The 14249-nt window shown below is 43.2% G+C and overlaps 1 protein-coding gene across 3 annotated transcripts in view; it reads left to right on the top strand.

Moving 5' to 3' along the window:
* Positions 1–14249, top strand: part of nlgn3a (neuroligin 3a) — a 319502-nt gene that overhangs the window by 144136 nt on the left and 161117 nt on the right. For all 3 annotated transcript variants that reach the window (XM_072595196.1, XM_072595195.1, XM_072595194.1), the window contains one exon: positions 3091–3240. In XM_072595196.1, coding sequence (XP_072451297.1) covers positions 3091–3240 — 150 coding nt within the window. The remainder of the gene's footprint in view (positions 1–3090; positions 3241–14249) is intronic.

The raw sequence follows: 14249 nt of genomic DNA, 5'->3' as shown, positions 1-14249 counted from the left end.
ACATAGATGGGGCAAAGAAAGAGACAGACAAGTTATCATTCCATATTGTCTATGGTAGGAAGGTCCCCAATGAGATTGCATGTGTAAATGTAAATATTTGAACTATATCTCACTCGTAATCCATGCTTGAATAATGATGGCATGAATCATGTCGCACTTGTTTTCCTGTATTCCAGGTGTGCTTTGTATTTATGATGATGTGACATCAGTCTTCCTCAGTGTCCAGCAGATGAAGGGGGAAGAGAACTGTTAAGGCACAATGCTAAACTGGACCCTGGCAGTAATTTTCATCTTACCATTCTGATGGTAAATTGGGAGCGTAGATCACCTATCTGATTTACCATCAAAGCATTAAAAGTGGAAATTACCCCCTTGTGCCCAATCTTAGAATGAGCAAATGCATTGCGAATTGGGTGTTGGAGAAAACACTGCAGAATACTAGAATTCTGCAAAGGGATTATGCAATATATCATATGACTGTAAATCTGGAATCCGCGCAATAACAGCCAGCCTTTATTTTCGAGCTGGTGTGTGAAAATTCACAGACAGGTTGCTTAATGCTATCATTAAGATGCACAAAATGTAGGCATGTATGTGTAACAGACGTAGGCTGTGCTTAGCTAAGTAGAAATCTCAGCAGTTATTTGTCAAATAGAGGTAATTTGTTCAGTTTAGAATCATCATTTTATCACTCCCTAATAAACTACTGATATCTATTTGGCGAATTACTCCCAAGATTTCTATTTGACTTCATACTGCTTTAACATGAATTTATCTGAACTGATCTCTACTTGCCAATTTGACTGGTCAGTCGTGATAGAATACATAATTTACAAGAGTTGGTTATGTCAATTTTATGTTTCTTTATTCAAATTATGTATAATGTCTCAATTGAAAAATATTTACAATCCTGGAAAATACTTCTGCATGTAGAATATCATAGCAAGATGCGTCAGGGTATGTTGGATGCCACTGATATTAAAAGTTTCCTTCATCATCATAGGGAAAGTTAAGAAATTTTCAAAGCTTCAGTGGCATCTTCATTGATGATTATAAAGTCCAACTCAAGATGATTCCAGGTTTGATTAAGCTTCAATTCACAATCTGAAGAGCCCAGCTCTTCTGTAGCCTTGTCAGAAAGATAAGGAGGTGGGTTTTGAGAGGACAGTATGTGAAACAACATGTTTCCCAGGTAGGTAACAGCCTGTGAATGACAAAAGAGGCAGCCAATAATGGAATTCCATTTCTTCTCCCTCATCCATTGTGTTCAATAGCAGCTGCTGTCTGTTACTTTATATCTATGACAGTTACTGGGCCCCTAACTCCTCCTTGTACACATCCTTTTTGTGTTTTGTGTATTTGCACATTGGTGTTAAATGTCTGTTATGTGTGAAAAAAAACATGAAAGTGTGCTGCAGATATATGCCAGTGCCAGGTATCAGTAGTAGTGGGTTGATGGTGCACAGCATTTCCAGCTTTACAGAGCTTAAGTCAAGGATAATTTGCTTTTGTCCCTCCCATGATTAATGACTTCCATGTTGCCCATCTGTGAGTTGAAAATACATACTTACATCAGTTTACTGCCCCACCAAAAGCAATATTTCTTCCCAGTTCCTTTACCCAATCCCTTAACTCTCAAATCCATTGTTCACTTCCTGTACAAAACGTGTCAGCAGCTAAAACATGATTTCATCATCGGAAACCTGTGTCCACCCTCTTTTTCTTTTCCACAGTGTATGCCCATCTTAAATTTGCAGGCTGCAATCCATTGCCCCAGCACCACATTGAAACTTTGTTGAAATGTTGTTTCTGCATGCTGCGTCCAGACAGCGTACATTGGGAGACTATTTCATGTCAGGAACATCTATGAACTTTGAACCTTGCATACTGTTCAGGAAAGGGGATTTTGGAGTGCTGAGACACATCTGCTCAGAAATTCAGAATAGAATCAGGAAATTCTGATTTCTTGACACTGAAGATTAGCAAAACTGATTATTAATGTCTGGAACTCATTCTTGGAGATGGATTATTCGATTTTTAAAGTCTTCAAAATCCTGAATTAGATTCCAGTATAACACCTGGCAGGGGATCTTGACCTTTTCCAGTTGAATTTGTCTTTTTCCTTGACACGATGTTGGAGTTACACCTAACTTGTTAATAATTTTATTTTTGTATTTGCTGCCTGTGCTTTAAAATGCCTTCCCTACAAAAATAGAAACAATGTGGATTATTGTCAGGAGTCAGCAAATTATTGAGTAGAGTTTAGTCATGTATTTGCTAAAGAAAGTAGTATCAGTTTGCGTTCCCCATTACATTTTGAATAATAAATGTTGGCTGTGTCATCATTTTCAAAAAGGATTGAGGTGTCTGGCATGAGGTGTTGTAAATATGGTGCACACTTTTCACAACTGAAATCAAGATGATATAATGTTTCTCGATCAATGTTTTCGGGTGGACTGGGGTGGTCGTAACCTGGTTTATGAAATTTATGAACGACGAAACATCCCGCGATGACTAACATCCATCATTGCCTTCACTTGATACTAAATTACCAAACTAATTGGGGACTGTTAGTGATAGAAACCCAACATGTACATTTCACCTCTTTTCAAACTATGGTATTGATCTTGTCTTCATTTTTTAAAAAAAAGTGTTTGAAGCAAATAAATTCATGGCACCACTCTGGATTTTCCTATTGCACTTAATTCCTGGTATCTGCAGTGTGTCTGTTCGCAGATTTTCTTGTGCCTGATGAATGTGACATATTGTTTCTCAATGTACATCATGTGTTGATGCCCCCTTTGGCATTTTAATGCCTAGTGTTGGCAATATGTGCATGCCCATTGATTACCAGATGTCAATGCCCTGATATATGTGTCCACCAACTGTGGTGTATTGATACCTGGTTCATGCAGTATTTTAATTTGTATGTTGATGCTTGGTGATTGGAGTGTGTGACTGGTAAATGGTGCCTTTTATTTGAAGTCTGTTTGTGTTAGATAAGTCATTGTCGTTCTGGCCAATATTGCCTTCATTATCGCTACTTGAGCGAGGTGTCACTTGGTTGTCCTCCTGTTTCTTCTGTTGCAGATATCCGTGATAGTGGGCCTAAGCCAGTCATGGTGTACATTCATGGAGGCTCCTACATGGAGGGGACGGGAAATATGATTGATGGCAGCATATTGGCAAGCTATGGCAATGTTATTGTAATCACACTCAACTACCGTGTTGGTGTTCTGGGTAAGAAACAGCAAACTTTGTGAGTTTTGTTCTCTGATGTTTAATTAGATTGTGTGGTGACATGACTGATACATTATCTGAAGTCTCCTAACCTCTAATGTAATGTCTGGCATCAGGTAATAAACTGTTCGTTCCTTCATGAATTATACTTCTGCCAAACTGGTTAGTGAATTGTTGCGAATCTGAAGTATTAATGTTTACATTTCTTTAATCTTTAATCTGGGTAACTGGGTGACATATCTTGGAATACTTTCACTTCATTTTTGGGATCTGGGTTCAAGTGTAGCCCAGCAATGTGATTAAGATGTTAAATGGTTTTGGATAATTCCTATTGGATTTCGTCAAAGCAAATGGAAAGATATTTTTGGATGGGTAGTGAGGGAGTGTGTCAAGCTGCTGAGTGTCAGCTTATTAAAAATAATTGAGAATCTAGATATTGGGTACAATTTTAATGCAACAATGGGGGCATGTTGAATCATACAGCAATGTGTTGTGAATCTTTTCATCATTGTGATAGATTTCCAATGGCTCTTTAACTCAGCCATAATGTTAACATATTATTTCCGGGTCCCAATCAATCACAGAGTGTAAGAATGATAACAGTCCATACACTATCAAAAGAACCATCTCTAAACAAAGAGATCCTGACATGGCTGAAGCTTCACCAATCATAGAAATGGCAAGAAAGTTTCAGAAGGCCCAAGTTCCTCTCAGGGAAGAGATGTGTGACTTTAAGGTGCCAATCGCTACAATCTGACATACCTACATTTCCTTGCACAGCAGTCTTCATAGCAACACACACTTGTGTCTCCAATCATTTATCTTTTTTGAGGTACTCCTCAAATTCCCATCAGAACAGCCAACATCAACATTTAATGACATTGACATCTCACTGCTATGCGTGACAGTTACCCACCCCAATCAATGCGATTTGCCCCCTCTCAACACAATCAATACTTTACACTCAAAATTCTACTTTCTCTCTCTTAAAGAGAATTCACACAGGGGGATGGGAGGGGCATTTGTAGTAGGTGTGGCCTACCAGTAATGACCACAATAGTGAATAAGCTTAGATTGCTTAATGCTGAAAAATCAGTAGAAAATAGTTTTTTTTTCTAATCATCTCAAAACTTGCAGTCTTTTCCAGACCATAATACCGTTGCTAATCTTTCTTCAAAAGCTCTCGTATGCGTTGTGCAATATTGGCTAACTTGTTAAAAATACTTTTCTCTCACTTGAATCAGTATACCTGAGAAGTGTCATGTACACACTACACTGCTAGAAATGTATTCATGACCCTTGTCTTCCTTTGGTCCACCATGGTGCCTTGTTCTTGGATATTGTGTCCTAAAAATGTAATCATCATTCTCAATAATTGCCTTTTCACATTTAGTATAAGGATTATATTCTGCAAATTGTACATTTAATTCTGTGACCCTGCATTTCCCATGGCTAACCCATTTAACCTACAAATCCCTGGACATAATGGACAATTACCTTGGCCAATCCACCTAACTTAGCATATCTTTGGATGGTAGGAGGAAACCCGAGCATCCAGAAGAAACCCACACAGACACAGGGAGAATCTGTAAACTGCATGCAGTCACCCTGAGGATCCCTGGCACAGTGCTAACCACTGAGCCACTGTGAGAAAGTGAGGACTGCAGATGCTGGTGATCTGAGCTGAAAAATGTGTTGCTGGAAAAGTGCAGCAGGTCAGGCAGCATCCAAGGAGCAGGAGAATCGACGTTTCGGGCATAAGCCCTTCTTCCTGAAGAAGGGCTTATGCCTGACTGAGCCACTGTGCCATTCTAATGCATCCTAAATGTTGCTTTATCATGATTTACATGAATCTCGTTTTACCACAGAGTCCACAATGAATGAGGTCTTGAGGATATAGGAAACAGAAGTAGAGGGCGATTATTTGGTTTGTTAGGCCTGCTCCACCATTCATTCCAATCCTGTTAATCTTTAGTTTCAACTCTGAGAATTACCTGAGAGACTAAAAGTCTGTCTATCTCAACATTAAATAATTTCAACCAAGAGGCTGTAACATTAAACAATAACCTGCAATGAAACTTTGAACTTCCAGACACACTGATGCTCAGACATGATAACAAAGTATTTGAGTTGTTTCCTTCCCCAAGCTTCTCCAGGGGACCAGCATGTGGCTGAGGCGAAAGAATTTCATGCTGCTACTGGTGTTGCTCCAGGTGCTTTTTTTTTGCTGCTTCTCTTGTTTCTGATTAGAGGGCCAAGGTAGAGCTCCGTGTTTGCCCCCATGTGGCAGTGAAAGTTAACAACTAGGAAGTAGATAACGTATATCATGTTCCAGTTGGCTGAATAGAATTCCAGAAATCACCTGTTAAGCTATGCAATTTGACTCTGATCAAATGTTGTAAGCACAAGATCTTTACAGTATCTCAACACTGTAACTATGCAGTTTTTCACTCTTACAGACCTCCAAACCTGTCAGTTTCAATTAACAATGGCTCCCTGCAGTGTTCTTATTTTGTATGATCCAGGAGCATTCCAAACAACTCAGGAAACCCATTTGCAGACTGGTAAAAGCGGAAATACTGGATTTGATTGACTATATTAGCCTCACTTACCCAACAACATCACGGCGATTTCTCACTCAACAATTCCAGGTAAATTTGCAGCCGGAGAGTATCAAATCTGAGTCCCAAACCAACGCCACTTTCTGGGGCTAACATCCTCCTCTCTCTTATATCCCAAAATGTTCAGAATGGCCCATTTCCCACAAATTAATGATGGAATCTACTGTTGCAAAATTAAGGTCTCCTTGTGATCTGAACTAGATGTAATGACTTCTGACAGCCTTGTGCACTTCTCCAGCCTTTTCAAAAACGTACTGACAAATACTTGATGAGATGATACAAAATATTAAATTGCATTATTTCTTACATAACAAGTGAACATAATAGAATAACAGTCAAAGCAAATAACACTTACTTGGCTCAATCTCTCTTCCTAAGCATAAAAGAACTGCCATTGTCGAACCTAGCTTTTTTTGACATTGATTTACTTTCAGATTGTTTTCATGTGCAATTAACCAATCATGTGCATATCTTACATTCTAACTGTCTTCCAACAAGGCCTTAAAAATGCACTTCCAATATGCAAATCATTTTCCATTTACTTAGAGGAGAGTTAAGACATAGTCAATAATCCAAAATTCTAGTGTGCGCATAGCTGAAGTGCTATGCCAACCATGAGTTAAGGTAATGGAAGAGTCAGGAAGTGTTCCACTTTGAGTTTCTGATTAGTCTGCAAAGATCTCTGTGCCTGGCTGTGACACTCTCCCAGAAGTGGGCTTGAAGATGGGAGTAGGAGAAAGTGAGGACTGCAGATGCTGGAGATCAGAGCTGAAAATGTGTTGCTGGAAAAGCGCAGCAGGTCAGGCAGCATCCAAGGAGCAGGAGAATTGACATTTCGGGCATGAGCCCTTCTTCAGGAATGAGGAAAGTGTGTCCAGCAGGCTAAGATAAAATGCAGGGAGGAGGGACTTGGGGGAGGGGCGTTGGAAATGCGATAGGTGGAAGGAGGTCAAGGTGAGGGTGATAGGCCGGAGTGGAGGTGGGGGCGGAGAGATCAGGAAGAAGATTGCAGGTTAGGAATGCGGTGCTGAGTTTGAGGGATTTGACTGAGACAAGGTGGGGAGAGGGGAAATGAGGAAACTGGAGAAATCTGAGTTCATCCCTTGTTGTTGGAGGGTTCTGAGGCGGAAGATGAGGCGTTCTTCCTCCAACCGTCATGTTGCTGTGGTCTGGAGATGGAGGAGTCCAAGGGCCTGCATGTCCTTGGTGGAGTGGGAGGGGGAGTTGAAGTGTTGAGCCACGGGGTGGTTGGGTTGGTTGGTCCGGGTGTCCCAGAGGTGTTCTCTGAAACGTTCTGCAAGTACGTGGCCTGTCTCCCCAATATAGAGGAGGCCACATTGGGTGCAGTGGATGCAATAAATAATGTGTGTGGAGGTGCAGGTGGATTTTTGGTGGATATGGAAGGGGCCTTGGAGGGAAGTAAGGGGGGAGGTGTGGGCGCAAGTTTTGCATTTCTTGCGGTTGCAGGGGAAGGTGCCGGGAGTGGAGGTTGGGTTGGTGGGGGGTGTGGACCTGACGAGGGAGTCACGGAGGGAGTGGTCTTTTCGGAACGCTGATAGGGGAGGGGAGGGAAATATATCTCTGGTGGTGGGGTCTGTTTGGAGGTGGCGGAAATGACGGCAGGTATATGGAGGTTGGTGGGGCGGTAGGTGAGGACCAGTGGGGTTCTGTCCTGGTGGTGGTTGGAGGGGCGGAGCTCAAGGGCAGAGGAGCGGGAAGTGGAGGGCATCGTCGATCACGTCTGTGGGGAAATTGCGGTCTTTGAAGAAGGAGGCCATCTGGGTTGTTCGGTATTGGAATTGGTCCTCCTGGGAGCAGATGTGGCGGAGGTGAAGGAATTGGGAATATGGGATGGCATTTTTACAGGGGGCAGGGTAGGAGGATGTGTAGTCTAGGTAGCTGTGGGAGTTGGTCGGTTTATAGTAAATGTCCGTTTTGATTTGGTCGCCCGAGATAGAAATGGAAAGGTCTCGGAAGGGGAGGGAGGAGTCTGAGATGGTCCAGGTGAATTTGAGGTCGGGTGGAAGGTGTTGGTAAAGTGGATGAACTGTTCAACCTCCTCGTGGGAGCACGAGGCAGTGCCGATACAGTCATCGATGTAGCGGAGGAAAAGGTGGGGGGTGGTGCCAGTGTAGCTGCGGAAGATGGACTGTTCCACATATCCTACGAAGAGGCAGGCATAGCTGGGGCCCATGCGGGTGCCCATGGCTACTCCTTTGGTTTGGAGGAAGTGGGAGGATTGGAAAGAGAAGTTGTTCAGAGTGAGGACCAGTTCAGTCAGTCGAAGGAGGGTGTCAGTTGAAGGGTACTGGTTGGTACGGCGGGAAAGGAAGAAGCGGAGGGCTTTGAGTCCTTCGTGATGGGGGATGGAGGTGTACAGGGACTGGATGTCCATGGTGAAGATAAGGCGTTGGGGACCCAGGAAGCGAAAATCATGGAGAAGGTGGACAGCGTGGGTGGTGTCCCGAACGTAGGTGGGAACTTCTTGGACTAAGGGGGACAGAACTGCTGTGCTCTTCCAGCACCACTAATCCAGAAGGGGGACAGAACCCCACTGGTCCTCACCTACCATCCCACCAACCTCCATATACAGCATATCATCCGCTGCCATTTCCGCCACTTCCAAACGGACCCCACCACCAGGGATATATTTCCCTCCCCTCCCCTATCAGCTTTCCGAAAAGACCACTCCCTCCTTGACTCCCTCATCAGGTTCACACCCCCCCACCAACCCAACCTCCACTCCCAGCACCTTCCCCTGCAACCACAAGAAATACAAACCTTGCGCCCACACCTCCCCCCTTACTTCTCTCCAAGGCCCCAAGGGATCCTCCCATAACCGCCACAAATTCACCTGCACCTCCACACACATCATTTATTGCATCCACAGCACCCAATGTGGCCTCCTCTACGTTGGGGAGACAGGCCGCCTATTTGCAGAATTTTTCAGAGAACACCTCTGGGACACCCGCACTAACCAACCCAACTACCCCGTGGCTCAACACTTCAACTCCCCCTCCCACTCCACAAGGACATGCAGGTCCTTGGACTCCTCCATTGCCAGACCATAGCAACATGACGGTTGGAGGAAGAGCGCCTCATCTTCCGCCTCAGAACCCTCCAACCACACGGGATGAACTCAGATTTCTCCAGTTTCCTCATTTCCCCTCCCCCCACCTTGTCTCAGTCAAATCCCTCGAACTCAGCACCGCGTTCCTAACCTGCAATCTTCTTCATGACCTCTCCGCCCCCACCCACGCACCGGCCTATCACTCTCACCTTGACCTCCTTCCACCTATCGCATTTCCAATGCCCCTCCCCCAAGTCCCTCCTCCCTACCTTGAAGATGAGAGTGACACACAAAATTATTTAGGCTTGACAGGGCATGGCACCTGTGTTAGAGATAGATACTGAATGCATTGGACCGTTATAGATCTGTAGGTTGGGACACACGCAATTGCTTTTAAAAGAGAACCTCATAATGATTTTGAGCTATTTCTGTATGTTGTCATAGAATCGTAGAATCCCTACAGTGTGGAAACAAGCAATTTGGCCCAATAAGTCCACACCAACCCTCCAAAGAGTAACTCACCCAGACCCATTCCCCCACCCTATACACTACACTCTACATTTCCCCTGACTAATGCAGTAAACCTACACATCCTTGAACACTATGGAAAATTATCAGAGATATAACTATCAGCATAATTTGTTCTTTACAGGCTATTTCAAAAGAAAATCATCTATTTTCTCATAGAAATGAAGAACATGTGAACAATGTTGTGGCATTGCCTCTTCAATATTGTTGTCTTTGAAATGGGTGCTCCACTGCCCCAGTCAAATTTTGCTTGAAATCTATCTGAAAATAATATTTCTGGGTACTGCTGGGAAGCTGCAGGGACTTGAATAAAGTAGAGAGTGCTGAATATTAGATAATATCAGAGTTGACAGGACTACGGTTGCTGCATGACAAATTCAGGCATTCTTGACAGTGAGATTTATACATCTGTGTTAAATTACACTGGTGAGAATAATGAGTTCTGTGTAGCAGCTTGTCAGCAGACAGACTGCATAAAGACACATTGGAAAATGTAACACTTCAAACAGGTGCACACACACTTCAGTCATTCATTAGATTAGAACAGGCAAATAGCTTCAGTGAGGGAGTGTGGGAGTCATTTGCACAACACAGAATATGGGATATGTTTCTACTCAACAGTAAAGCTTTCCAAAAATAAGCAGCAGTGCTCTGCTAGAAGGGCTGTAAGAAAGTAAATCTGCAACTGTGTGTGAAGATGGAGATGAGTGTTGAGTTTCAGTTAACTTCTCCTTTTGTCAGCTGATAATCCCTGTCTCTGACACAGGAAGAGTAAAGGAAGATGGTGATGTACAGAATGTTTGTCTGAAATGAAAAAAATTCCCCCTCTCCCCGGGGATGTCAAGCAATTTGATTCTTTATCACCTTACAATGAGTTGGAAGATTGTGAGAATTGGTCATTCCAAGTCTTGATGTCACAGTTGACCCTGAGCTGAATTTCAAAGCTCAGTTCCATGTCAGCAAGACTGCCGATTTCCATTTCCATAACTGTTGCCTGATTCATGTGTTCACACTGGGAATAGTACTTGTGGAAAAGGGAAGGTGATAAGAAACCACAGTGAAGCCAGCTTTATATATTTTACAATCAGAACAGCCTTGCTCTATCAATGACATAGCCTGTATCTGTGTGCTTCATAGAGTGTACTCACACTACTGGCATGGGTTTGAACATGTAGATTTGGCTGAATGTGAAGATAAGGGCTGAACAGAGGTCAGAACTAGATGTTGATTTTGAGTCCCAGATTGTGAGTGTGGAGACAAGACATTTTGCAGCTGTGCAACTGCAACTCAAGAAAAGTGTCCGAGAACTTTGGAATTTCCTCCCAGGTTGACTGAGTTTCCTGGGAGTCAGGCAGAGCAACCCAAACATGAGTGCAGACTGCCCAGAAGGCCTGCCTTGCTATGCTGGTACCGTTTAAAATTGATCAAAAATGAATCATTCTGCAGTCACCTTTCCTTCCCCCCTCCACAATACATATTCCCATTCATGCTAACACATACCATCGTAAGCCCCCACTCAACTCCTTCGTGGTCTCCCATGCTTTCCAAGATAGCCTATGCTCCATACCCACACCTAACACCCCTCCTAATCTCCATGCTGGCATGTGTACAATACCCATACCTCATATTATCCCTGTCACCATCAATGTCAATGTAAGTCTCATACTTGCCATGCTTGTCTCCCCCCCCTTACCCATTCCATGCAAAACCTTCATATTTCCATAGCAAAGAGGGCAATCTTTGCCTCCACTTATCCCCAACTTAGTTCCAACTCATGCCAACAAATGCCCATCACCCAACGCATTTTGTCCTTCCTTTCCCATTCCAATCCATCGAGTATTCATGGCAGACCTCAGTAACAATATTAACATAAAGTGATTTGTCTATTGATGATGCTAGTAATCAAAAAAAGTAAATTCAAAACATTGAAATTCCTTTCATTAATCTCTTTTGAAAACACTTGAGTACTTGATCCCTTAAGAAAACAACATTTCTATTCTATAAACACTTGGACCTGTCAAACAAATTGCTCAATTAATAGACATCCCATTATGAAAAAGATAGCTTGACAAAGCAGTCATGCTGCACAAAGTCTACAGTGATGGCTCTCAGGCATATGTCACCAGGCACATTGATCTGGCTGAACATAACTTTATCCTTTTGCATCTTTATCACCGTAACACCCTGATTATCTCAACAGGCTTAAGCACAGTCATGTCTAACTTTACCAATGGGCACTTTGCTCAAAGGGGCACACTATCTCTCCCAAAGGGATCTTTACTTCTTCAGAAAGCTGCCTTATCTTCCCTCAAAGGTGTTCGAGATTAGATCCAAAAGAGTCCCTGATTTCTTCAAAAGTGTAACTTGGCTACCCAAAATACATATTGACTTTGGTCTCTCCTGCTTTGGACTCATCAGGTTCCACACTGCAGGCAAGTAAAAGTCTGATTGGCGTGGAGGTAGTTGATCATTTAAATGACTAACCGCCTCCATGAGCTCTGCATATGCCTGATTTCTGTCATGGCAAAAATTCAGGCCCGAATCTGTGGCACCTAAGAAATAAATTGAAGGTTAGATTTGGTGTGATGATCAGTGGGATCTGTTGATGGACAGGAAATGGAGCAAGTTTTGGGATTTAGTTTGTATTATTCTTTCTAAAAGCTTATGGTCACATTGGGTGGAGAAGACAACAAAAATATATAGTCTAGAATAGAACATAGAGCACAGAACAGTACAGCGCAGAACAGACCCTTCGGTCCTCGATGTTGCGCCGACTTGTGAACTGTTCTCAGCTCGTCCCCCTACACTATCCCAAAATCATCCATGTGCTTATCTAAGGATTGTATCAATCTTCGTAATGTGGCTGAGTTGACTACATTAGCAGGTAGGGCATTCCATGCCCTTACCACTCTCTGCGTAAAGAACTTGCCTCTGACATTGTCTTAAATCTATCACCCCTCAATTTGTAGTTATGCCCCCTCATACATGCTGATGTCATCGTCCTAGGAAAAATACTTTCACTGTCTACCCTATCTAAACCTCTGATCATCTTTCATGTCTCTATCAAATCCCCTCTTACCCTTCTTCTTGCCAATGAGAAAAGAGCCAAGTCTCTCAGCCTTTCCTCATAAGACCTTCCCTCCAGACCAGGCAACATCCTGGTAAATCTCCTCTGCACCTTTTCCAATATCCTTCCTGAAATGTGGGGACCAGAACTGTACACAATATTCCAAGTGTGGCCACACCAGCGTTTTGTATAGTTGCATCATGATATTGCGGCTCCGGAACTCAATCCCTTCACCAGTAAAACCTAACACACCGTATGCCTTCTTAACAGCACTACCCACCTGGGTGGCAACGTTCAGGGATCTATGTACATGGACTCCAAGATCCCTCTGCACATTCACACTACCAAGAATCTTTCCATCAACCCAGTACTCTGCCTTCCTGTTATTCTTCCCAAAGTGCATCACCTCACATTTAGCTGCATTGAACTCCATTTGCCACCTCTCAGCCCAATTCTGCAGTTTATCCAAGTCCCCCTGCAACCTGTAACATTCTTCCAAACTGTCCACTACTCCACCGACTTTAGTGTTGTCTGAAAATTTACTAATCCATCCACCTATGCCTTTTCACCTAAGTCATTTATAAAAATGACAAGCAGCAGTGGTCCCAAAACAGATCCTTGTAATCGGACTCCAGGCTGAATATTTTCCATCAACTACCACTCGCTGCCTTCTTTCAGAAAGCCAGTTTCTAATCCAAACTGCTAAATCACCCTCAATTCCATACCTCTGCATTTTCTCCAACAGCCTGTCATGTGGAACCTTATCAAAGGCTTTATTGAAGACCATGTATATCACTTCAACTGCCCTACCCTTATCCACATGCTTGGTCACCTTCTCAAAAAACTCAATGAGGTTTGTGAGACACGACCTGCCCTTAACGAAACCATGTTGACTATCTGAAATCAAATTGTTGCTTGCTCGATGATTATAAATCTTATCTCTTATAATCCTTTCCAAAACCTTTCCTACAACAGAAGTAAGGCTCACTGGTCTATAATTACTTGGGTCATCTCTACTGCCCTTCTTGAACAAGGGCACAACATTTGCAATCGTCCAGTCCTCTGGTACCAAGCCTGTAGACAATGACAACTCAAATATCAAAGCCAAAGGCTCTGCTATCTCCTCTCTAGTTTCATTAGATTAGATTAGATTACTTTACAGTGTGGAAAATGCCCTTCAGCCCAAAAAGTCCACACTGACCCGCAACCCACCCATTACCCTACATTTACCCCTTACCTAACACAACAGACAATTTAGCATGGCCATTTCACCTGACCTGCACATCTTTGGATTGTGGGAGGAAATCGGAGCACCCGGAGGAAACCCACACAGACACGGGGAGAATGTGCAAACTCCACACAGTCAGTCGCCTGAGGCGGGAATTGAACCCGGGTCTCTGGTGCTGTGAGGCAGCAGTGCTAACCACTGTGACACCATGCCACCCATGACCCAGAGAATCCCATCCGGCCCAGGGAACTTGACTCCTTCTAGAATTGATAACACCTGTTCGTAACTAACCTCGATCCTTTCTAGTCTAATATCTCATACCCCATTCTTCTCCTCTACAACGTTCTCCTTTTCCTGAGTGAAAACCAATGAGAAATGTTTGTTTCCGATCTAAGCAGGGTCCACACTCAACTTCCCACTTCTGTCTTTGATTGGCCCTATTCCTACCCTAATCATCCTTTTATTCCTCACATATATATAGGAAGCTTTAGGGTT

This window comes from Chiloscyllium punctatum, chromosome 25, assembly GCF_047496795.1.
Source record: "Chiloscyllium punctatum isolate Juve2018m chromosome 25, sChiPun1.3, whole genome shotgun sequence".
Lineage (NCBI taxonomy): Eukaryota > Metazoa > Chordata > Chondrichthyes > Orectolobiformes > Hemiscylliidae > Chiloscyllium > Chiloscyllium punctatum.
This window is presented reverse-complemented; position numbering and strand designations above follow the sequence as displayed.